We start from the raw sequence: 21,447 nt of genomic DNA, 5'->3' as shown, positions 1-21,447 counted from the left end.
GGGGCCGCGGGGGTGGGGGCTCCGTGCCGCGCCGCCCCGCGCCTCACCGCCCCCTCCACCACAGGAAGATCCGCAAGCTGCTCTCGTCCTCCGAGACCAAGCGCGCGGCCCGCAGGCCCTACAAACCCATCGCCCTGCGCCCGAGCCAGGCCCTGCCGCTGCGGCCGCCCCCGCCCGCACCCGTCAATGACGAGCCCATCGTCATCGAGGACTAGGCCGCCCGCCACCGCGCGGCCCCCTGACCGCAGACCACGCCCGCCCGCCGCCCGCCCGCCCTCACCCGCAGAGAAGCTGCCCCTCGGCCGCACGGGGAGAAGCGCCCGACTTACTCCAAACCCGCCGGGGAGTCGTTTTTTTAGCTTTGTGTTTACTTTTTGGCCAGAGCGGAGCCGAGGAGCCGCCCGAGTGCCTGCCCTGCACGCGGGCTCAAGGGCCGGCTGGGAGTTTTGTTGTTTCTGTTGAAGGTGCCATTTTAAATTTTATTTTTATTACTTTTTTGTAGATGAACTTAAGCTCTGTAACTTACACCTGGAATGTTAGGGTCGGCGTGGCCGGCGGCCGGCCGAGCTGCCTGGTGGGGTTGGCCCCTTGTCTTTTCAAGTAATTTTCATATTAAAAAAAACAAAGAAAAAAAAACTTATAAAAACAAAAATCCAGCCCTTCCTGCGTTGTTTGTCCTCTGTCCACCTCCCTGTCTCGGGCCCACTGCACTCCCGTCGCTTTAGAGGAGCCCTGTGTCCCCCAAGTCCCCCTCGGTGGGTCTGGAGGCCACCCCTGCCCGGGTCTGCCCGGCATTGGGACGTGCAGGGAGAAGCCTGGGCAGCAGCATGTGGCCCCCGCAGGCTGGCCTGGGGGCTCCCCTGCCACCTCCCCTCAGCCCTGTGTCCACCATCTGCCTCCTGGGGGCAGAAAAAGGTCGATCAGGGCTCGGGGCTCCCACGCAGGGAGCTGACACACCGTGTCTGTCCGAGGCAGGGGTCCGGGCCTGGCCTGGAACCCAGACTGGCAGGTGCCAGGCACCCCCGCTGGGGCAGCCAGGGTGGCAGGTCAGCCGGGCCACTGGCCGGCCTGGCAGAGCCCGCTGCAGCTGTCCGTGGATGGCTGCCAGGAGCCGCGGGGCTGCCCGAAGCAGGTGTGCTGTTTCCTCTGGGAGAGTTTGCTCAGATTTCAGCAAGTCCGTTCTCAGAAACCCTACCTCAGTCCGGCCCCCTGCACACCCGCTCCAGGCCCACTGGACAGGTGCATCCAGGCCAGATGCCAGAGGGAGGGCTCCGCAAGGCCCAGGGAGGCCCCGCAAGGCCCAGGGAGGGCCCCGCAAGGCCCTCGGAGGGGCTGCTCCCTGAGCTCTGCCTGGTGTGCCTCCAGCCCCACTGTGACGTGTGGACATCTCGGCTGGAGAATTAAAATAGAAGCCACTCTGCTGCCTTGCCGGGGACAGATAAGGGGTGTCCTGGCGTCCAACAGCCTGCGGTGGGCCCTGCTGGGGGGCGGGCCAGGGTGTCAGGAGAGGCTGGGGCACGCCACCCCCCACGGCTGGCCGCACACCCGCCCATCCCCCAGCTCCAGTGGTGGGGCTGGGAGGCCGCCCTGGTGACCTTGACGAAGACACTACCTTCCTCCGGTGCGGTGAGAGGGGAGAGAAGAACCTCCCCAGCCAGGCCCGCAGCCAGGCCCTCAGGAGGGCCGGGATCCCCTCCCGGCCCCAGCACTGTGCCTGCTGTCTGAGAGGTCTGTGCCGGGCCTAGAAGTGGGGTGGGAGGTGGGTACTGGTGAGGGCGAGTGAGGTCGTGAGTACCCAAGTGTTGGTTAGCTCTGCCCGGCTCCTGTGGGCCCGATAGGGGCCAAGGGCATCTGAGGGGGGCACGTCCTCATGAGGGACTCAGCGTGCAAGCCTGCCCCGCCTGGGACCTCCCACTGCCCACCACTGGGCATAGCCCTGGGGGCCCTGCAGGAACGCAAGCCTGGCCTCCCGTGTGCCATTTGCCAGTGCTGCCAGGACACTGCTCCACTGCAGCCTCATGGGAGAGACCTGCCCCCACGCCCGGCCAGCAGCCTGGCCACTGGGGCCCCACCTGCTTCCCTGCAGCCCTGCTGTCCTCACTGTAGCTCTGAGACGGGGCTCTGTGTCCACTGATCAGTGCCCCTTCCCAGCTGGCCCAGGACTGCTGAGCGCATCAGCCCAAGCCCTGCAGCTGGGAGGCGGGGTGACCACGCCGCCCACCCCCTGCCCAGGGCCTCTGCCAGGGCCGAATGCCATTCCTTTGCTCCACTCCCACTCTCCAAGCAGGGCTGGGGCCCACAGGTAGCCTCCTTGAGAAGACTCCTGTGCCCAACCAGCCTGCCCTCAACAGCAGTCCTGCAAATTTCAGGGCAGGGTGGAGTCCACACAGGCTGATACCCTGGGGTCTGCGGGGCTCCCAAGCTCAGAGCACCTGGTAACGGGTGCCAAGTGGGGGCCCATGAATTATTCAGAGATACCAGACACCCAGCCTGAGTGGGGAGTGGGCTGTGAAGGGCTGACCGCAGGCCACCTTGCCCGAGAGTGGGCCTGCTGAGGCCTCCTCTCCTGGTCTCCACCCCGGCTGGCACAGGGCCAGAGCTGAGCGCAGGGGGAGGGGGCCGCCCGCGGGCTGGTAGCTTGAGGGCTCCTGTCCTCACTCATGGGGATGGCAGTGGCTGAAGGGTGTGAGTGCGGGGCGGGGGGGCACCTCAGGGAGGAGGGGGGGCACCTCAGGGAGCAGGGCGGGGGGGCCGGGGGCACCTCAGGGAGGAGGAACGGGGTGGGGCACCTCGGGGCAGGGTGGGCACCTCAGGGAGAAGGGCAGGGGGGCAGGGGTCACCTCAGGGAGGAGGAGCAGCGGGGGGGGCATCTCAGGGAGGAAGAACGGGGGGGCACCTCAGGGAGGAGGAACGGGGCGGCACCTCAGGGAGCGGGGGGGCACCTCAAGGAGAAGGGCGGAGGGGCGGGGGGGCACCTCTGGGAGAAGGGCGGGGGGGCGGGGGGCACCTCAGGGAGAAGGAACGGGGGGGCACCTCAGGGAGGAGGAACAGGGTGGGGCACTTCAGGGGGCAGGGTGGGCACCTCAGGGAGAAGGGCGGGGGGGCGGGGGGCACCTCAGGGAGAAGGGCAGGAGGGCGGGGGTCACCTCAGGGAGGAGGAGCAGCGGGGGGGGCACCTCAGGGAGGAGGAACGGGGCGGCACCTCAGGGAGCGGGGGGGCGGGGGGCACCTCAGGGAGAAGGGCGGGGGGGCCGGGGGCACCTCAGGGAGGAGGAACGGGGTGGGGCACCTCAGGGGGCAGGGTGGGCACCTCAGGGAGAAGGGCAGGGGGGCAGGGGTCACCTCAGGGAGGAGGAGCAGCGGGGGGGGCATCTCAGGGAGGAGGAACGGGGCGGCACCTCAGGGAGCAGGGTGGGCACCTCAGGGAGAAGGGCGGGGGGGCGGGGGGCACCTCAGGGAGCGGGGGGGGCACCTCAGGGAGCAGGAGGGCACCTCAGGGAGAAGGGCGGGGGGGCACCTCAGGGGGAAGGGCGGAGGGGCAGGGGTCACTTCAGGGAGGAGGAACGGGGGGGCTGCCGTGAAACTGCCCTACAAGACCAGCCCCCTCACCCATGCTGTGAACACAGCGGCACCAGGGGCCAGAAGCAGGCCCTGGAGGCCACCAGGGAGAGGAACTGGGCGTGGGGGGGACCCGGCATCCAGCACAGAGCCTCAGAGACACAGGGCAGGGGGTGAGGGAGCTGGAGCCCGCTGCCCAGATTGTACCCAGTCATCTGGGCTTAGGGGTCTGTCCATCTGCCAGACCTGAGGCTCAGCGGGGATGGAGGTCCAGGAAAGAGCCGACAAGAAGGCAGAGCCCCTGGGAGATGGCCGCCGCAACCTCCATGTCCCCAGACCCTGGGGTTCAGCTGGGTTTTGCATGGCTCCAGGCGGAGGCCAAGAGGGGTGGGAGAGGCCAGGCAGTCCTGCTGGCCGGGGCCGGTGGCCCCCTGGGGGAGAGGCCCTGAGCGCTGGCAGACCCTAGCTCCCCAGCCCTCCAGGAGGAGGCTCTGGGACCAGCGGGCTGAGGTCAGAGGCCTGGGCCCGAAGCTACTGGGTCCGGAGGAGAGATGGGGCGGGTGTCCAGGGAGGGGACGGCATGGAATGCAGGTGGCAGGGTCTGCCCACGTGGCCGCAGCGCCCTCAGAGGGGGCACCCCAGGGGCCACATGTCTCCTGTCTCCCAGCTACCCCCCCATCGCCCTCGGGTGGGAGAGCTTGGGGAGGGCGCCTTCAGAGCCCGCCGCACACACCGCGGGCCCCCTCGCTGCCAGGCACCCCCTCCCTCACTCCCTTCCAGCAGTTTCTCTCGCGCTGTTTTTGGAAATGGCGGAGGCCCGGCCCTCCACCCCCTGAGCCTCCAGCACCACTGACAGTGTTAGGCGGGGCCGGGACCGGGCCTGGACCGGGTGGCGCTCCCGCCCGAATCCCGCTCCTGTCCCAGAGCGAGGCCGTTGCTATAGAAACTGAGCAACAAAGGGAAGCGGGCGGCGGCGCGCAGCAGGGTGGGGTGGGGTCCTCTGGGGACCCGGACGCCAGCACCGGGCTGGGCGGGCTGCTGCGCCGTCGGGGCGTCAGTCTGCGTGTCCCGACGCCGCCCTTCCAGGCCGAGGCCCCGCTGGCCAGGACGCCCCCCGTCAGGGGGCCAGGGAGTCCCAGCCCCACCCGCGGCCCAGCCGGTTGCCCAGAAGTTGCCATGGAAACAGGCAAGGAGCGAGCGGGCCGGGTAGAGGCCACCCCGCACGCGAGGCCAAGGGGCGCCAGGCGGGTCGCGAAGCCCCCAGTCCGCCCCGGCAGGTGCGCCCCTGCCCCCGCGGCGTCCCGGGCTGCCGGACCCCGGGGGCGGGCTCCCGATGCCCCGCCCCGGCCGCAGACCAATGAGCGAGCGGACAGCCGGGCGGGCGGGGCGGGCGCGGCTGAGGCGGCGGCTGCGGCGGGGAGACGGGAGCGCGCGGAGGACGAGGGGCGACCGGGCGTACGGACCATGGCCTCCAAGTGCCCCAAGTGCGACAAGACCGTGTACTTCGGTGAGTGCCCGGGCCCGGCCGCCGCCCTTGAGGTCAGCTCTCCGCTGCAGAGCCGCGAGCCCCCGGCGCTCGTCGGCCAGCGCCCGGCCGCCGCCCCAGGATGCCCGGCCCGGATCCGGCTCCTCTGCTGCCCACGCGGGTGCGGCCGGAGGGTGGAGCGGCGACGAGCTGGGGGCGGCCACGCCCGAACCCCCGAAGTGGCCGACGAAGGCGGGGCGGGGGCTCGAGGTCCGGCGGGCGGGGGCGCGTGGACCCTCCAGAAAGCGGCCGGGCTTGGGGGAGCTCTCCGCGCTCGCGGGCCGGTCGCGGTCCTGCCTGGCGGTGCCCAGAGGGGTGGGGTCGGGAGCAGCAGCAAGCTCTGCGCGCTTCTAGCGCGCTCCCGCCTTTCTCTGCCCTTTCGCTGGGACCCCAGTCGCGCCTCCCACGGACACGTGGCCGGGCTGGCTGGCTTCATGACCCCCAAACCCAGCCCTGATCTCTGCCCATGCTGGGCCAGGTCTAGGCTCAGTCTGGATTCAGCCCATGTGGGGGCGACCTTGGCCTCCACCTCCTGCGCGTTCCAACACGCTCCTTTTCTTGGCGCAAGTTCCCCCTGGACTCTCCTGCGATTGGGGTGAGGAGCAAACCCCCACAAGCAGGAGAGGACGCTGGAACCCAGGTGGCCAGGCCCCCTACCTCCTCAAGGTCAGAACAGTGGCATTCAGGAGGAGGGAGTGGGGAGGAGAGCCTGTCTCAGCCTGGACATCCCATGGGTTGGCAGAGATTGCCCCCCCACGGGCGTACCCACTCGCTGGCACTCCTACCCTGGTGTCTGGCTCCCCCCCCCACTCTCCCTTACCCTGGCTGATCCTCTCCCCCACTTTGCCAGGGTCCCTGCCCACTGAGCCTCCCACCAACGCCCACACAGACAGATTTAGTGGCACAAGCCAGAAGGGCAGGGGAGACAGGGACAGAGAGAAGACCCTTCTCTCATCATCCTCAGGGCCGTGGTCAGGGTCTGGGGTGGGGACTGGCTGGGGTGAAGATGGCCCCTTGGCTTCCCTGCGGTCGGGTGGGAGGAGGAGATGCAGGCTGTTGTTTGCTGTTCCCAGAGGGGAGGGACCGGATTTGGCCTGGAGTGCTTCTGGCCTGGCTGGAGGCCGCGGGGCTTCCGGCTGCCTGCTGGGGAGTCCTCCCAGCCCTCGGTCCCCATCCTGGACAGGACTCATCCCTGTAAGGCTCGGGGTAGGGGCCAGCCCCAGGGTCGTCCTGCCAGCCCCGCTGCCCACATCTTTACACCCGGGCCAGGCCAGCTCAGGGGCTGGCCGACAGTCCCGTGGACAACCCGGAAAAGCGCTTCTGCCTGCTTGGGCGGCTGCTGGCTCCCAGCAGAAAACAAAGGCTGGCTTCTCTCCTGGTCTGGAGGCCCAGCCCTGGTGGAGGAAGGGGCGGGACCAGGACGCTGCCACCCCAGTGGGTGCACGGAGGAGCCGGGCCAGGGCACCCCACAATGACCTCAGGATGTTGAGTCTTTGTGTCCCCGACAACTGCAGCCGGGTGGGAGCTGGTTCCTTTCCAAGCCTTTTAGACTCAATCGATTCTGCCTTCCCAACTTGGGCGGGTAACGTGTGGCCATTGACCTGCCCAGTGGGTCCGAGGGTCATTCCCCTGCCCCCCGAGTGGCCACAGCCTAGCAGCTAGCCAGAGCAGCATGGTTCTGGCAGCCCTGAGCCGCAGCTGCCTCGGCCGCCGCTGGCCAGCGGGAGAGCTGGGAGAGGATGCCAGGCTGGCCTGGGATCTGAGCCCGCCTTGTGTTCAGCCAGCTCCCGTCTGCCCTGGCATGGACCTGGGGGCGGCCTGGCCAGCCTGAGTCCCAGCCTCCTAGGGTGGAGTGGCCAGAAAGATCTATAAGCCTGCGGTGCCCCTGGGAAGGGGATGGTGGGTGGGGGGTCCCAGGGGCTGCCCCTGGCCAGGCCAGCAGGTGCCACCAGGACCACTGGAGCCAGAACTCAGAGCCCTGAACCTGAGCCACCAGGAGCACGAGCTGTCCTCCAGGAGCCTCCACAGGCCTCCTGGGACCGGGGGTGTCCTGGCCGGGCCCCGCTCCCCACCCTGCTGGTGCCCTGGGGGAGGCCTGACCCAGGCAGGGGCCGCTTGGGAAGGGGTCCCTGCTCCCTGGCCAGGTCCTGCCTGAGCGGAAGGGCCCCAGCCCACCCATCCCTCTCCTCCCCTTGCCTCTGGCCAGGCCCTTCCAGTCGGGAGGATTCCAGCTCAGCTCCAGCAGCTTCCTGCCCCGACCTCCGCCCTTTTCCTGCTGTGCTTCCCTGGGGAAGCCCCAGCTTCCCTCCATCGGGAGATGGCCCAGCAGCCCTGGAGTGGGGGGGTGGGGGCAGGGGGTAGGGAGGGCCCCCGACGTGACCCTTAGCAGCTGGTCTCAGACCTTGGGCACCAAAGCCGGAGGCAGGACGGGGCGGTGCTCTTGGAGCTTAGGGTGAGGAAGCCAAATATGGACAGCCAGCGCCCTGCCCTGTCCCCTGGGGGCCACGGGGACTGGCCTCTCCACCGGGGGTCTGGAGGCTTGGGGCCACTCCCCTCAGCGGGGCTGGGACTCTGCCAGCTCCTGCAGGGCCCTCCTGGAGGGTCGGGCCATGTGCGGCTTGTGCTAGGGAGGGGCAGGTTTGAGCTGGAAGCCCCTCCAGGTTGCCTGGCCCAAGCAGGGTGCTGACCCAGGGTGATGAGGAGCGGGTGGTGGGGCGGTGGGGTGCCACACGTCTCCCGGGGGGCAAAGGGGACCCAGGCGCTGTGCTGACACTGCCCTCCCGCCTAGCTGAGAAGGTGAGCTCCTTGGGCAAAGACTGGCACAGATTCTGCCTCAGGTGTGAGCACTGCAGCAAGACGCTGACCCCCGGGGGCCATGCCGAGGTGAGCGCCTCCCCAGGCGGGGGGGGGGGGGGCGGGGAGCGGGGCCAGACCCCCGCCCTCAACCCCTGCCCTCTGCCTAGCATGACGGAAAGCCCTTCTGCCACAAGCCCTGCTATGCCACGCTGTTCGGACCCAAAGGTGAGGCTGGGCCCCCCATGGGCCGGGCCAGTGCAGACACCCTGCCCAGCTCAGACGGCCCAGCTCCCCTTCTCCCCTTGCCCTTGCGGGCCCCTCCCTCCTGGAAGGACAAGCACCCTCTGTGCCTTCCACACCGCAGCCCTCTGGGTGGGGGTCATGCGCCGCCCCCGCCCCCCACCCCCCCCCCCGGTGGCTGCGAAGGAGCCTTCCTGGGAAGTTGGGGGTGGCTGTGAGGCGAGGGGGTGGCGAGGGCCCTGGCGGCCTGCGTCCAGTGCCTGCCCCCTCCCCAGGGGTGAACATCGGAGGGGCCGGCTCCTACATCTACGAGAAGCCCTCTGCCGAGAAACCCCAGGTCACCGGCCCCATCGAGGTCCCGGTGGCCCGTAGCGAGGATCGGAAAGCCAGCGGCCCCCCGAAGGGGCCCAGCAAAGGTGGGCGGGGTGAGTGGGCGGGGTGAGTGTGGGGGCGGTCGGGGCGCCGGGGGACCCTGAGATCTCCTCTCTCCCAGCCTCCAGCGTCACCACGTTCACCGGGGAGCCTAACATGTGTCCTCGCTGCAACAAGAGGGTCTACTTTGGTGAGTGCCGCACCCAGCCCCGGCCTGGGAGGCCTCCCCCCGGGCGCCCTGGCGTCATCCTCTGTCCCCTCCCCAGCCGAGAAGGTGACGTCTCTGGGCAAGGACTGGCACCGGCCGTGCCTGCGCTGCGAGCGCTGTGGGAAGACGCTGACCCCGGGCGGGCACGCGGAGGTGAGAGGCGCGCGGCCCCGGACGGCGAGGGGGCCCGGCGGGGGCCCGAGGGGGGCTATGAGGGTCCGGGGGGGCGGGGCCCCGAGGGGAGCTGCGGGCCGGGAGGGGCGGGGGTCTGGGGGGGGCGGGCGGGCCGAGGGGGGCTGCAGGCCGGGAGGGGCGGGGGTCTGGGGGGGGCGGACGGGCCCAGAGGGGGGCTGCGGGCCGGGAGGGGCGGGGGTCTGGGGGGGGCGGGCGGGCCGAGGTGGGCTGCGGGCCGGGAGGGGCGGGGGTCTGGGGGGGCGGGCGGGCCCAGAGCGGGGCTGCGGGCCGGGAGGGGCGGTGCGCGCTGCCCCCTGGAGGCCGGCCTGGCGCCGTGTGCGCACGGACGCTGGCGCGGCGGCCGCGCTGCGTCCTCCAGGCCCGCCTGGCCAACCGAGGGCTCAGGGAGCCGGGCGCCTGGACGCGGAGGAGGCCACCTGGAGCGGTGGGCTTGGAGTCTGTGGCCCCCTTCTCACCACCCGCACCCTGTCCCTAGCACGATGGCCAGCCCTACTGCCACAAGCCCTGCTACGGAATACTCTTCGGACCCAAGGGTGAGTGTGGGCCGGAGTGTGGGTCGCAGGGCCCCTCCCGCCCCCTCCTCCACCGAGCGGTCTCTCTCTGCAGGAGTGAACACGGGAGCCGTGGGCAGCTACATCTATGACAAGGACCCTGAAGGCAAAGCTCAGCCATAGGCCCCCGGGCTGCTCTCCGCGGGCCCCTGATCCCGGGCCCACTGCTTGGCTGCGTGGGGAAAGTGCCCACTGCCCAGGCCGCCTCTGCACCTGCAAGTCCAGGGCCAGAGAGCGGGGGGAGGAGGGAAGCCCTGCCCGACCCCAGGACCCTGCCCCTCCCTGTCTCCGGGTGTATCCGCCTGTGTGTCCCTGACTGCCTGCTGCCCTCTTTCGTGTTGTCCTGGCCCCACGTGTCGCCACGTCGGGGTCTCGTGGCCCCACACGCCCCTGGTGTCTCCGTGGTCTGGGTGACCTTTCTGAGGTGGCGCCACCCCCGTCCCGCCCACAGTGTTATTTATGCCCCCCTTGCCAGTGACAGCCACAGCCACGCCCCCCACCGTGTTCCTCCCCCCTGCCTCGCCAGCGCCCGCCCACCACCCTCACGTGGCTCACACTCGAGTGCTGAGACTTTTGCTACCAATAAAAGGTCTGAAGGTCAAGGGCATATGTGTCTGCAGCTCTGTGGTAGCCTTGCGGCCAGGGGCCCATCTCTCAGTACAAGAGCCCTCAGCACCCCTGAGCCCGGTTTGAGGTGGGGGCGGGGCCCTGTGCCCAAGGGTGGTGCCCATGGGTGGGAGGCAGGGAGGCTATGGTTTGGGCTGGTTTAGGCGAGTCGGGGGCTGGGCCTCTGGGAAGGACCGGACTAGATGGAGGTGGGGAGTGCGGGAGGGCTGGGGTCCTGGTGCCCAGATATGGGCACCCAGACCAGGCGGTGCCTCGGTCCAGCAGAGAGCCTTAGGGAGGGGTCGGCCTCAGGAAGGGGTGCTGAGGGCACCCGGTGGAGGGAGCGAGAGACAGACGACCCCTCCTGCAGGGGAAGAGCAGCGAAGGGTGAGCAGGACAAGGTAGACCCTCAGCCCAGGAGGAGCGTGGAAGCAGGAGGGCTTTGAGCAGAGAGGCACTGGCGGCCTCAGCAGGGGTGGGAGCCCAGGGTCAGAAGGCAGGCCGTCTGCAGGGCCTAGTGCTCCTGCCCGAACAGGGTTTCTGCGTACGGTTTGCGGTGTTGATGGAGTCACCTCTGGCCTCTTCAGGCTGTCCCTAGCAACCAGGACCCCCCAGCAGCTGGAGGAGCCCCGTCCCAGACTCCTGCCCACGCGCCCGCCTTCCCTTTATCCGCGGCTCCCTAGCAGCCCTCCAGAGGGCGCCCCTTCTCTTCCGCTCCGGGGCAGAGCCCTTGTAGACCCGCCTTCCACGGCTCAGCGCCTGCCCCGGCCTGCTCCCAGTACTGCATCCCCAGAGGCTTGGCCCTCCCGGAGCCAGGAGCTTCGGGGCCTGGTCATCTCTGGGCCTGTGCCCTCAGCACCGTAGGCAGCCAGCTCCTATGTGCCCTGCGCCCCCACCCCCCGGGGAGCCAGCTCCCAGCACCCCAGCCCCTGGCACAGGCTCCTCCCTGGCCCGTCCTCCAGGACGCAGGCTGAGACAGCTGAGTCCGAACCCCAGGCTCATTGTCCTTCAAGCAGCCATCCGTGTCCCTCGGGTGGAGCGGCCGGCTCGGTGTCTGCAATGCCAAGCCGCCCTCCCTCTTCCCGGCCGGTCCGGGCTCCCAGCGTGGGCAGCAGTGTCTCCTTGCACTTGGCTCGCGCCGGGAACGCAGCCAGGATGTGCAAGGCGGGTTGGCCTGCCCCACGGAGTGGGAGGTGCAGGTACCCCAGGGACGCCCCGCTTTCACCCCGGGCAGAGGTAAGGGGTGCACTCAGAGAAGCGGCTGGGAGGATTCTCCCCATTCCCGCCTCCCTCCTGCCAAGCCGAGGCTCCTTGGTTGGGGGGTCGTTGGGGGCACCCCCAGGCCCGCCCTTGCCGAGGGCTCCCCTTGCCAGATGGGAACTTCTGCCGTCCAGCCGGTGGGGGCTGCTGAGAACACAGCTTGGCCCCTCCTCTGTGAAGCTCCAGTGGAAACTACGCTGAGGGAAACGCGATCTCCTGCGAGCCCTTCCCCCAAACCCGGGAGGAGGGGCACCTATTGTGTGACTGCCTCCTTGAGGGCAGGGTGAGGGGCACCAGGTCCCCCCGGGGCAGGATCGGCGGCAACCTGCCTGGCACTAGTACCTCCCACTCGCGGGGTCAGGCCGGAGAGGCTGCGTTCCGTTTCCTGCTCGCGGAAGAATGCTGAGGCTCCGTGTTTGTTTCCCTGGGGTTGTCATGGAAACCGGGGCGGGGCAGCTCCCGCGGGCTCCTCGCGGTCGCTGGGTGCCGCCAGCGGGGGCCGCGGGGGCCCTGCGCTGCCGGGGCTCCCTCGGGGACCCCAGCTCCAGGGAGCTTCCCCACGAGTCAGGTGTTTCCTCGGGCACCCCCGCAAGATGACGCGGAGGCCTGTGTGCGGTGGGCCGCCCTCTCCGCCTGCACCGGCCAGGCCTCCACTCCACCCTACTGGCCAGGCCAGCGAGGCGGCCCTGAAATGCCATCTAAGCTCCTCTCTCCGCTCCAGAACCCCAGGGTTGGGCACGGTGCCCTGGCCTCCTCTGACACCCTGCTCCCCAGCCGCACCCCCCTCCCACCCGTCCAGTCTTCCCCACGTCCTCCACAGGGCCCTCCGAGCCCCCCTGCATCCCATCAGCCTCCCGGGCCCTGGCTGGTGTTCCCCTGCCCCCTACACCAGGCATCTCTTCACCTTCCTCTGTCCCCACTTCCTGAGGCCCGGAATCCCCTGACTCCTGCCCTAGAACCCCAGCCCCTCTCCCTCCCAGCCCCACCAGCTTCCCCTGGGCCAGTGACCCCCCAGTGCCAGCCCTGGGCTGCCCCTCTGCTGCGAAGGCTCCCTGGGGACCCCGCCCTGCTCAGCTAGCCTTCCTGAGCCCCTCCACGCCTGGAGGGGCATGACCTTTTTCGAGCACCAGCGCACTGGTAGTGGCCATGGTTCCAGGGGCTGAGGGTCAAGAAGTCACCAAGCGCCTGCGAGCCTGGCCCTGGGCCGCTGGGGGCTGGGCCAGGAAAGACTGCAGGGAGAGGTGGCCAGGTGTGGGCTGCACACTTTCTCAGGGCCTGGCCGGCTGCAGGGGTGGGTCTGGGGCGAGGACACGCCCAGCTGCCGAACTGGTGAGGCTGGAATCTGAGGCCATTCTGCATGGCCTTTGGCTCCAGGATACAGAGATTCCTGGCACCAGGCTCCCTCTGGGGGGATAGGGAGGGCAGGGGCACCTCAATGAGTCGAGCTGCAGGGCTGGCTGAGGGGCTCACAGTCGCAGGTAGCCCCAGCCCCTCTGCATCTCAGGCCTGCTTCCAACAGAGGAGGGGAGGGACCCGCTCCTGCCTGGGTGGGTCTCAGGCCTGGAGAACAGGGTCAGAGCCCTCCTGGGAAAGCACAGATTCCATCCCCTCCCCCGCCCCCACCTCAGGGCCACCTGGGGCAGGACCTTGGGGCAGACAGGGGGTCCTGGGAGACAAGCTGCTAAAAATAGGCCCTGGGAATGTCTGAGTGTCTGTGACTCAGCCAGACCTGGAGGAAGGGCAGGGAGGGGTGGACTCCGGGAGTAGGCAGCTGGCTCTGGCCCGGGCTCAGCAGTGGTCCCGGCGCACACATTGGTCCCTCAGGGCACTGGGTGCAGGAATGTCAGAGCAGCCCTGCTGGCCTCCAGCCCTCGCGGGGGGCAACCTTACTCTTGTCCACGCTGAGGAGGGGGCCCAGAGACTAGGGCGCAGGGTGGAGGCTTCAGGAATGGCTGGCAAAGGCCAGGGGCAAGTGCCACAGCATATGGTCCTGGATGGGGGTGGATCTGTGTAGCTCCGAGGGGCAGAACTTCCCTGGAAGATTCCTCAGCGGTCATTGGGGCCCAGCCTTGCTCCACAAGTTCTCCCAGTGCCTGGAGATCAAGCCCGCCCTGGGGCCCCGCCGGGCCCCTCCATCCAGAATCCCGCTGTGGGGCAGGGTCCCACCTGGCTGGGTGGAACATGAGCAGGTGAGGGCGTGGCCATGCGCACAGAGAGGGTGAGCACGTGGCGGTGGCCTTGGCCAGCAGCCAGAACCTCGCAGTGGCCTCCCCCAGGTCTCAGGGCCTTGGGTGCCCTCACGCCGGTGGAGTGTAGGGGGGGTATTCTGGGCACAGAGCAGCCTGGGGCAAGTGGCTGTGCTGGTCGCTCTGTCCCTCACACTCCAGATGCTCAGATGCGCGCAGCCCTGGGGCCAACGCTGGGAGGGAGAGCGCGGGGCTGGGTGCTGGCAGCGCCAGGGCCGCGTCTCGGGATGCCCGGTGCTTCACTGTGCCTTCCGTGTGTTCGTGCAGCAGACACCACTAGTGCCCCCAAAGGGTGGAGAAAGGGGTGGCGGGCCAGGCAGGGCAGGGCTGGGTCTTGACCTGGTCCGGTGGTCCTGAGTTCGGTTGACCTTGGGCCGAGTCAGCGCCCCGCCCCTCCAAGAGCTTCCTGGGGCAGGTGAGCTGATGGAAGCGGGAAGCCTGCTCCTGGAGGGGCTGTCAGGGCCTGGCTGGCACCTCACAGGGAAGCCTCAAATGGGGGCGTGCCTGGCCACAGAGTCTAGAGGCTGCAGGAGCTGTCCATCCTCCACAGCCCCCAGTGCTGGGGGACTGCAGCTTTGGGGGGCCCCTAATTTCAGGCAGGCAGGACAGACAGGGAGCTGGGGGAGCTGAAGCTTTGGGAGGGTTCCAGGGGGAGAGAGAGAGAGAGAAAGAGAGAGAGAGAGAGAGAGAGAGAGTGTGTGTGTGTGTGTGTGTGTGTGTGTGTGCGTGCGTGGTGTCTGGAAAAACTGTGCTAAGTACCAACCCCGGGGGCTACGCCCATGGGCCTTGGCGTCTCTTGGCCTCCTCCCCACACCAGCCTGCGCTGTGGCTATGGCAACGGCAATAACAGCCGAGCAGGCCAGGAAGAGACTCGTCACCCTGGTTTGCAAGGGGGGGCTCTTGCTTCCCCACTCCCAGAGTCTGGGGAGCTTGGAGTCCAGCATGGGGGAGGGGTCATCCCCAGGGCCAAGGGTGCAGAAGGAAGACAAGCCCAGCTCAGGGTGGCCCCACCTGCCCCGGAGTTCCCCCAGAGATGCTCAGACGGGTGTGCCCACACACAGGTGTGCCTGCAGGCCCTGGACACACGTGCGCATCCAGGCTGCCAGCCGTTCACTGCCCCCTCAGGTTCATCATAACGCGGGTGGAGCTGACCTCCGCCTGTCACACTCAACCCTTCCTCCTCTCTCTGCTTCTGCCCGTCTGTCCGTGTGCCTGTTCCCCTCCGGCTGTCTCTCATTTCCACTTCTCTCTGGATCGTGAAGCCAGGAGTGGAGGGAACCCGGGCCAACCCTCCTGTTCCTGGCCTGGCCTGGTGGACCAGGCACAGGCCAGGAGACACCAAGGGCTGGGTGGGGGCAGGTGGGCGGCCGCAGCTCCAGAAACTGCGGAGGCACTCCTGTGCCAGGTGGAGGGGTGGTGAGGCTTGGGGCAGGGCAGGCTGGTGTGGTTCCTGCAGTGGAGGGTGGGCACCCCCTCCTGAGGGCATCGGGCAGCCAGCCACCTAGGGCTCCAGGGCAGAGCTCGAGCTTTGTGGACCCCAGGGCTTGCGGGGCCCCAGTAGGGGGCAGAACTGTGGCCTACCCTGGGGGGGGGTCCCAGGGAGGAGGGAGGATTAGAGAGTGGTGGAGGAGGGTGGGATCCTGTGCACTGGCTGACCTCCAGAGGGCAGGTTGGGTCGGGGTGGGGGTACTGAGGTGGGGGTGCCTGTGGCTTCCCTTCTCCCAGCGGCAGGCCCAGGGGCGGCGGGGCGGGGGGAGGGCGAGGGGTTCCCACGTGCTCAGGGCTGAGGGCCTCTCAGAGGATGGTCTCCAGTGCCCTCCATGGGGACAGGGCCTGGTCAGGCCCACAGATGACGATTTGTTTTGAGAGACGGGTGTGTCGAGGGGAGCCGAGGACGCTGGTAAAGGTTCGGGGGTGGGGGGTCAGGATGGAGAGAGGACTGAGCGCTGAGGCTCTGGTGAAGCCAGGGAGCTGGGTGTGGCTTGGGGGGTCACCGTGGAGCAGAGAGGTGGAGGGTCCACAGGGAGGCCAGCCCCTCCCGTGAGAGGGGGTACCCTGGGCGACACTGACCTGGAGGAGGGTGGGGTGGGGCAGTGTCCTCCGGGGCGGGGAGCAGGGGGACCCCACCCAGGCCTCCCTGTCTCTGCCTGGGCTGAGGGGCAATGGAGGCCGGTCCAGCAGCCTCCCCCCCACCCCCCTATGAGGCTGCAGGCCTCTCCGCTGGGCAGCAGAGGATGGCCTAGGGCCCTGCAGCCCGCCAGCGCCAGCCCCCTTGGCCTTCCCCTATTCCTGGAGCGGGTGGGGCCCGCAGTCTCCGCCTGGCACTGGAGAGGCTCCGGGCCGCCCCCCCCTTTCCTTGGACGACGGACTTGGACCGCTCGGCCCTCAGCGCTTCCTGCGGAGATAAGGACCCCTCCCCCGCCGTCGCGCAGCTCCACGGAGGCCTGGGCGTTGCCGCACAGACTCCCCCCATCCCCCACATCTCGCAGAGTCCCCAGCCCCGCCGTCGATGGGTGTCCCCGCCTTGGGAGGGGATGTCCCGTCTCGGAGTCCCAGGGGAGTTCCGCTGCGGTCCGACGGACGTCCAGGGGCGGGCCGAAGGGGGGCTCGGTGGAGACTGGGATGTCCCTTGGGGGCAGGAGAGCGGGGCGCAACCTCCTGGGCCCACGCGTGATGACGGCGGAGGGCGGTTCGTGGGGGAGGGCTACCGGGCTGAGAATGCCCTGGGAGGTGCCGCCCGCCCTGGATCTGGGGAAAGGCCTGGAAAGGTGCGACGCGCTGGTTTGCATCTATCTGCATTACAGCGGTTACCTTCCGGGCTCCAGCACTCTGGGCGGGGGTGGGGGGTGGGGTGCTCCCTCCCGCTCTGGGGAGCCCCCGCCCAGAGTCCGGGCCGAGGGCGGGGTTCCAGCCCGGTCCAGTCGGCGAGAGTCCCCGCCGACCTCTTGCACCCCTCGGACTGCGCTCTGCCGTCGGCCAAGCCTGGGTCCTGCCCCAAGGCGAGGGTGGACCAGATGACCTTTCTCGGCCTGTTGGCTGGAGTCCGAGGCCTCCGGGTCCAAGTCCAGGACTCGGGGGGCGGGGCGCCGGGGGCGTCTCCCAAAGGGGCGGAGCCCAGGGGTCCTTGAAAGACGCGGACCCGGCGCGACCCATCCAGTCCCACGCTCCGCTCCGCTCCCGCCTGACCACCTGTCCCGATCCGGCGCTACCATGCCGAAGTGCCCCAAGTGCAGCAAGGAGGTGTACTTCGGTGAGCGCACCCCACCCTCGCCCTCCTCGGCTCGAGCTGAGGTTTCCCCCGCAGCCCCACGCGGAAGCGCCGCTCAGGGTCCACCCCGCGGGGCTGCCCGGGTGGGCCGGGGGCGCAGGGGAACTTGGGCAGCGCCTCGGGGCGACACCTAGCCTTGCTGGTGGCCGCCTGGGTGTGCCGGTCGGGCCCCCTGCGTCGGACCGCCGTCCATCTCTGCCCCACTCTCCGGGTCTCACTGAGTCTTCTGTCTCTGAATCTCCCCGACTCTGGGTCTCCCTGTCTCCAGGTCCCGCTATCTCGCCTCTTCCCTGGCGCGCCCTGGGCGGGGACCCCGGGCGGTAGGAAGGAACGCGGGGCTCGGGCCGCCTCTCCCATCGTTAAGTAGAAACAGACGCGGAAACCCGCGCCCCGGGCGGCGCAACCCTGGGCGCCGCCTTCCGCCCCGCGCCCCGGGGCCCAGGGGAGGTGGGGGTGCAGGGGGAAGTGGGAGGTCCCTCCCGCCCCAACACTGCGGTCGGCGGTGCAGAGGCGGGGGAGGGCTCAGTCCGGGACCCCGGCCGGGTCCTGCCCCGTGACCTCCCTCCTCCTCCTCCAGCCCCACCCAAGCCCTCGGGGGCGCCCCGAGGACCAGCGCCCACTCCCGCTCGTTAGGCGGGAAGGTCTGGGGACTGGTGGTGCCCCACCCGTGGGGGCACAAGTGCCGCTGAGACGCCGGGTGGGCCACGGGGCGCTGTGGGCGGGGCCTTGGCAGAGGCGTCTGGAGAGCGTGGGTGTGAGCGTGTGCGTGTGCCCCATGTCATGGGGTCCCTCCCCTCTGTGCCTCTGCAGCTGAGCGGGTGACCTCCCTGGGGAAGGACTGGCATCGGCCTTGCCTCAAGTGTGAGAAATGTGGGAAGACGCTGACCTCCGGGGGTCATGCCGAGGTCGGTGGGGGCTGGCGGGGGCAGCCAGGAGGCTGAGGGGTAAGGGCCAGGGCGGTTAGCAGACCCTAATGGCCGCTCTCCCTGCAGCATGAAGGCAAGCCCTACTGCAACCACCCCTGCTACGCGGCCATGTTCGGACCCAAAGGTATGCTCCCCATGGCCCCCGTCCGACTCAGCCCTCCACAGCCCCTGGCCACCCCTAACCTGCCCTCTACCTCTCTGCAGGCTTTGGGCGCGGTGGAGCAGAAAGCCACACTTTCAAGTAAACCCAGGTACCTCCCCAGGCCTCACCCTGCCCCGCCCAGTGGCCCTGAGCATGCGTCCCCCCAGTGAGGTCTGAGCTCCCTGGGCCTGCACTCACCTCTGTCCTTTTCTGTCTCTGCACAGGTTTTGGAGACCCATCTCCAGCTGCCCGCCGGGCCGCTGCCCTCCAGGCCGATGGCAGGCCTTTCTCCACAGGCACCTGGGGCTCCCCTATAGACCCCCATGCCCTCAATAAACCCAGACACTTGGAAGACCTGCTTGTGTGTTTGCATCCCTGGAGCAACGGTGCAGGGGTGTGGCTGGGGTCCCGACACCAGGCCACGCCGGGCACTCCTGGGGGTCCCGACGCTAGGCCATGCTGGCCTTCCCTCTTCCGGCTGCTAGCCTTGCTGTCTGCAGCCCTGGTGGGGCAGGGGTGCTCTGCCGGGGAGCCATGCTGGAACCCCTTGTCCAGCTCTGCAGATGCCCAGCTCTCCTCCCCGGTTCTGGAATGGGTCAGCGGGAACAGAAGGCCGCAGGGTGAATCGCTGAGCTGGTTCCGCTTTTGAGAAGCTTTGGGGCGCTGTGGTGGGGAGCCCCCGCCTGCCCTCCCCACTTCCTGTGGCTCCACCCTTGTTTCCATTCCCTACCCCGCCCCGCCAGATGGAGCCAGCCCCCTCCGTGTGTCCACCCAGACACCACCCGCCTCATCTGCCCCCACCCTATGCCCAGGGGCTAGCACATGGCTGCTGCCCGATGGGAACTGTGAGGACTGGCTGGGGGCCGACGGCTGGGGGCTGTCTGGAAACTCTCCTGTCAGCCTGAGCGGCCCTCAGAGCCCTCCCCATTCCCCCTACTTGGTCACTGCTGCTCTGGCTCTGGCAGGCTGCCCCGTCCCAGGACTTGATCTAAAAGAGCCCAGAGGGTCATCTCAGCCTTGTGTGTGGCCTCCGCCCTGCCCCATGGCTTGGCTGTGGGTCTGGCAGGCCGGCACTGGACAGGCGTGGGGGGCCCCAGGGAGGTGTGTGTGTGTGAGAGAGAGAGAGAGAGAGAGAGAGAGAGATTTGGGTGGTTCAGACAACTCTGAGGGGTGGGAGCTGGAGAGCCTCTGGGGATGGATGGGACTGAGGAGGAGGGAGCAGTGGATGCTGAGCGAGCCTGGGGTTCTCAGTGCGGGGGGCGGCGGGAGTGGAGGTGTCTTGGGGGCCCAGGGACTGAGGGTTTGTGGGCAGAGCAAGTGCAGAGTGGGGAGTGTGTGCACAGGAAAGTCTGCCTTGAGCTGCTGGGAGGCAGCCCTGAAAAGGCAGCAGACTCCAGGCCCCGCGGCGTGGCTCTCTGTCTAGGGGTGAGGGGCGGATGAGCACTTAGAGAGCTGAGGCCTGCAGAAGAGTGGGTCAGCTAGGCCTCAGGCTGGGAAGGGGGGTACCCCACGCAGAAGGCCAGGCAGGTGCGAAGACTCGAGAGGGAAAAAGGCTCAGGAACCATTTCGGGCAAAGTCTCCTGGCACTATGGCTGGTGGGCCTAACCAGGGTGGTCTCCGAGCTCGGAGACAGAAGACAGCCAGACTGGAAGCCTGTGCTGGTCCCAGCCCCAGTTGAAGGAGGACCCTGGAGGGGACTGAAGTTGGGGGTGAGGGGGCAGACAGCAATGCCCTCATGCCCGTGGAGGGAGGAGGACTCTTGGCAGGTAAGCTGCTTGTGGGTGGCCAGTGAAACAGCCTCCTGGGGTCGGGGTGCCTGGGTCAGAGGCCAAGTTCTAGAGGAGGGGGTCACTTCTGTGGGGGACACAATGGAAGAGCAGCTGGCTGTGCCTGAGACAGGCGCAGGCAAAGGTGAGGACCAGGCAGAAGATGGGGGGTCAGGCGTGACCACACTTCCTGTAGGCTTGGCCAAGGCTGGGGTTGTTGGGGAGCGCTTTCTCTGCCTTCTCTCCCTCCCCTACTCTGTCCTCTTTACAGCCTTATTGAGGCATAATTTCATGCCATAAAACTCACCTGTGCACATTCCGTGCTTTTAAACCAGTTCACAGAGTTCTGCAACCATCAGCACAATCCAGCTATAGACCAGTCTCTTCGCCCACAAAAACTCCCTCATGTCCATCTGCTGCCACACCTCAGTCCCAGCCTCTGTCCAGGCCACTGACCTGCTTCCCGTCTCTGTACACTTGCTTTCTGGACACTTCCTATAGATGAAAAGTAATACTCGTTGGAAGGACTGAGTTGAAGCTCTAATATTACGGCCACCTGATGCAAAGAGCCGACTCGTTGGAAAATACCCTGACCCTGGGAAAGTTTGAAGGCAGGAGGAGGAGGAGGCCACAGAGGATGAGATGGTTGGATGGCATCACCCACTCAGTGGACATGAGTTTGAGCAAATTCTGGGAGATAGTGAAGGACAGGGAACCCTGGCGCGCTGCAGTCCATGGACCACTTAAGCAACTGAACAATGACACACCACATCGTGTTTTGCATCTGCCCTCCTCCATGGACTTCCCTGGTGGCTCAGAGGTTAAAGCGTCTGCCTCCAATGCGGGAGACCTGGGTTCGGTCCCTGGGTCGGGAAGATCCCCTGGAGAAGGAAATGGCAAACCACTCCAGTATTCTTGCCTGGAGAATCCCATGGACGGAGGAGCCTGGTAGGCTACAGTCCACGGGGTCGCAAAGAGTCGGACACGACTGAGCGACTTCCCTTTCCTTCATGTCTACACGAATCCTCATAGGTTCCCGGCACCTGCGTTGTGGGGTAGACTTAAGGCTAGCTCTGAAAGAACCCAAACTGCTTTCCAAAGTGCGCTCTTCAGTGGTAGGAAGGAGGCTGAAGGGGCAGGAGGCAGGGGTAGGGTGGAGTGGGAAGGAGGTAAGGGGTAAAGGGGGCTGGCTAGGCAGAGGCTGGACTGGACAGGAAGGGGCCGGGCGGGGGTCTGCAGGCGTAGGTTTGAAGGGGAGAGTCGCCAGCCGGTCGGGAGGAGCACCCGCCCACGCGGCGCGGAGCTGATCGGTCGAGGGACGTCCCCCGGTGCCTGGGTGCCAGCCCCCGCGTCTGCGGCCTGGTGCGCGCGGCGGGGCTCAGAAGCCCCCAGCGGCCTGGCCCGAGAGGGCTCGAGGAGGCCGAGGGTCGCTCCCGGGGTTGTTGGCGCCCGGCAGCGCTGCCCTCCCAGCCGCCGGGGGCGCCTTTAGCGCCGCCGCCAACCAGCCGGCGGTTGCCCTGCCGCCGTTTGGAGCAACGGGAGGTGCGGAGCTGATTGGTGGGGTCCGGACACGGGGTTGCAGCACTTGAGTAGCGGAGGGCGGTCCCCGCGGAGCTCTCAACGCCGATTGGTGCTCGACGCAACGGAAATGCCTCCGCACGGGGCGGCACAGACAGCACCCAATGCCGGCGGCGCCGCTCATTGGGCGGGAGCTGGAGGCATGTCCCAGTCTGCGCGGTGATTGGGCGAGGGCCCAGCGGGGGCGGGACCCGCGCGGCGACTGGGCGC

At 68.2% G+C, this 21,447-nt stretch overlaps 4 protein-coding genes across 22 annotated transcripts in view; 3 read left to right on the top strand and 1 right to left on the bottom strand.

The window, feature by feature from the left end:
- The window catches only part of MTA1 (metastasis associated 1), a 33,352-nt gene extending 32,700 nt beyond the window's left edge, over positions 1 to 652 (top strand). For all 17 annotated transcript variants that reach the window (XR_014071573.1, XR_014071572.1, XR_014071571.1 and 14 more), the window contains one exon: positions 65 to 652. Coding sequence is in view for 7 of the 17 variants with exons in the window: in XM_081551141.1 (XP_081407267.1) it covers positions 65 to 215 (151 nt within the window). In the remaining 10 variants the exon portion in view is untranslated. The remainder of the gene's footprint in view (positions 1 to 64) is intronic.
- On the bottom strand, positions 478 to 18,616 carry LOC145530130 (uncharacterized). Its single transcript, XM_081550949.1, has 3 exons — positions 18,092 to 18,616; positions 1,613 to 1,741; positions 478 to 1,477 (listed from the first exon to the last, which is right to left on the bottom strand). Exons 1-3 carry the CDS (start codon positions 18,614 to 18,616, stop codon positions 722 to 724), a joined length of 1,410 nt encoding a protein of 469 aa, XP_081407075.1. The 3' UTR covers positions 478 to 721.
- Positions 4,965 to 10,047, top strand: CRIP2 (cysteine rich protein 2). 3 transcript variants are annotated; one of them, XM_081551159.1, is made up of 8 exons: positions 4,965 to 5,065; positions 7,872 to 7,966; positions 8,047 to 8,104; positions 8,395 to 8,535; positions 8,613 to 8,681; positions 8,758 to 8,852; positions 9,370 to 9,427; positions 9,501 to 10,047. In XM_081551159.1, the coding sequence occupies exons 1-8, from the start codon at positions 5,023 to 5,025 to the stop codon at positions 9,566 to 9,568; spliced, it is 627 nt and encodes a 208-aa protein (XP_081407285.1). In that variant the 5' UTR covers positions 4,965 to 5,022; the 3' UTR covers positions 9,569 to 10,047. The 3 variants fall into 3 exon arrangements, with proteins under 3 accessions (XP_081407285.1, XP_081407286.1, XP_081407287.1); XM_081551160.1 differs by lacking the exon at positions 8,395 to 8,535; XM_081551161.1 differs by lacking the exon at positions 8,395 to 8,535 and having other exon boundaries at positions 8,047 to 8,114; positions 8,620 to 8,681.
- On the top strand, positions 15,711 to 18,247 carry CRIP1 (cysteine rich protein 1). The gene is made up of 5 exons (XM_081551162.1): positions 15,711 to 16,807; positions 17,636 to 17,730; positions 17,818 to 17,875; positions 17,956 to 18,002; positions 18,118 to 18,247. Exons 1-4 carry the CDS (start codon positions 16,768 to 16,770, stop codon positions 17,994 to 17,996), a joined length of 234 nt encoding a protein of 77 aa, XP_081407288.1. The 5' UTR covers positions 15,711 to 16,767; the 3' UTR covers positions 17,997 to 18,002; positions 18,118 to 18,247.
- Positions 18,617 to 21,447: the final 2,831 nt, after the last annotated feature.

This window comes from Giraffa tippelskirchi, chromosome 12 (assembly GCF_054371585.1).
Source record: "Giraffa tippelskirchi isolate mGirTip1 chromosome 12, T2T-mGirTip1v1.2.pri, whole genome shotgun sequence".
Taxonomy (NCBI): Eukaryota; Metazoa; Chordata; class Mammalia; order Artiodactyla; family Giraffidae; genus Giraffa; species Giraffa tippelskirchi.
Note: the sequence above shows the minus strand (reverse complement) of the source record. Positions and strands in the feature narration are given on the sequence as shown.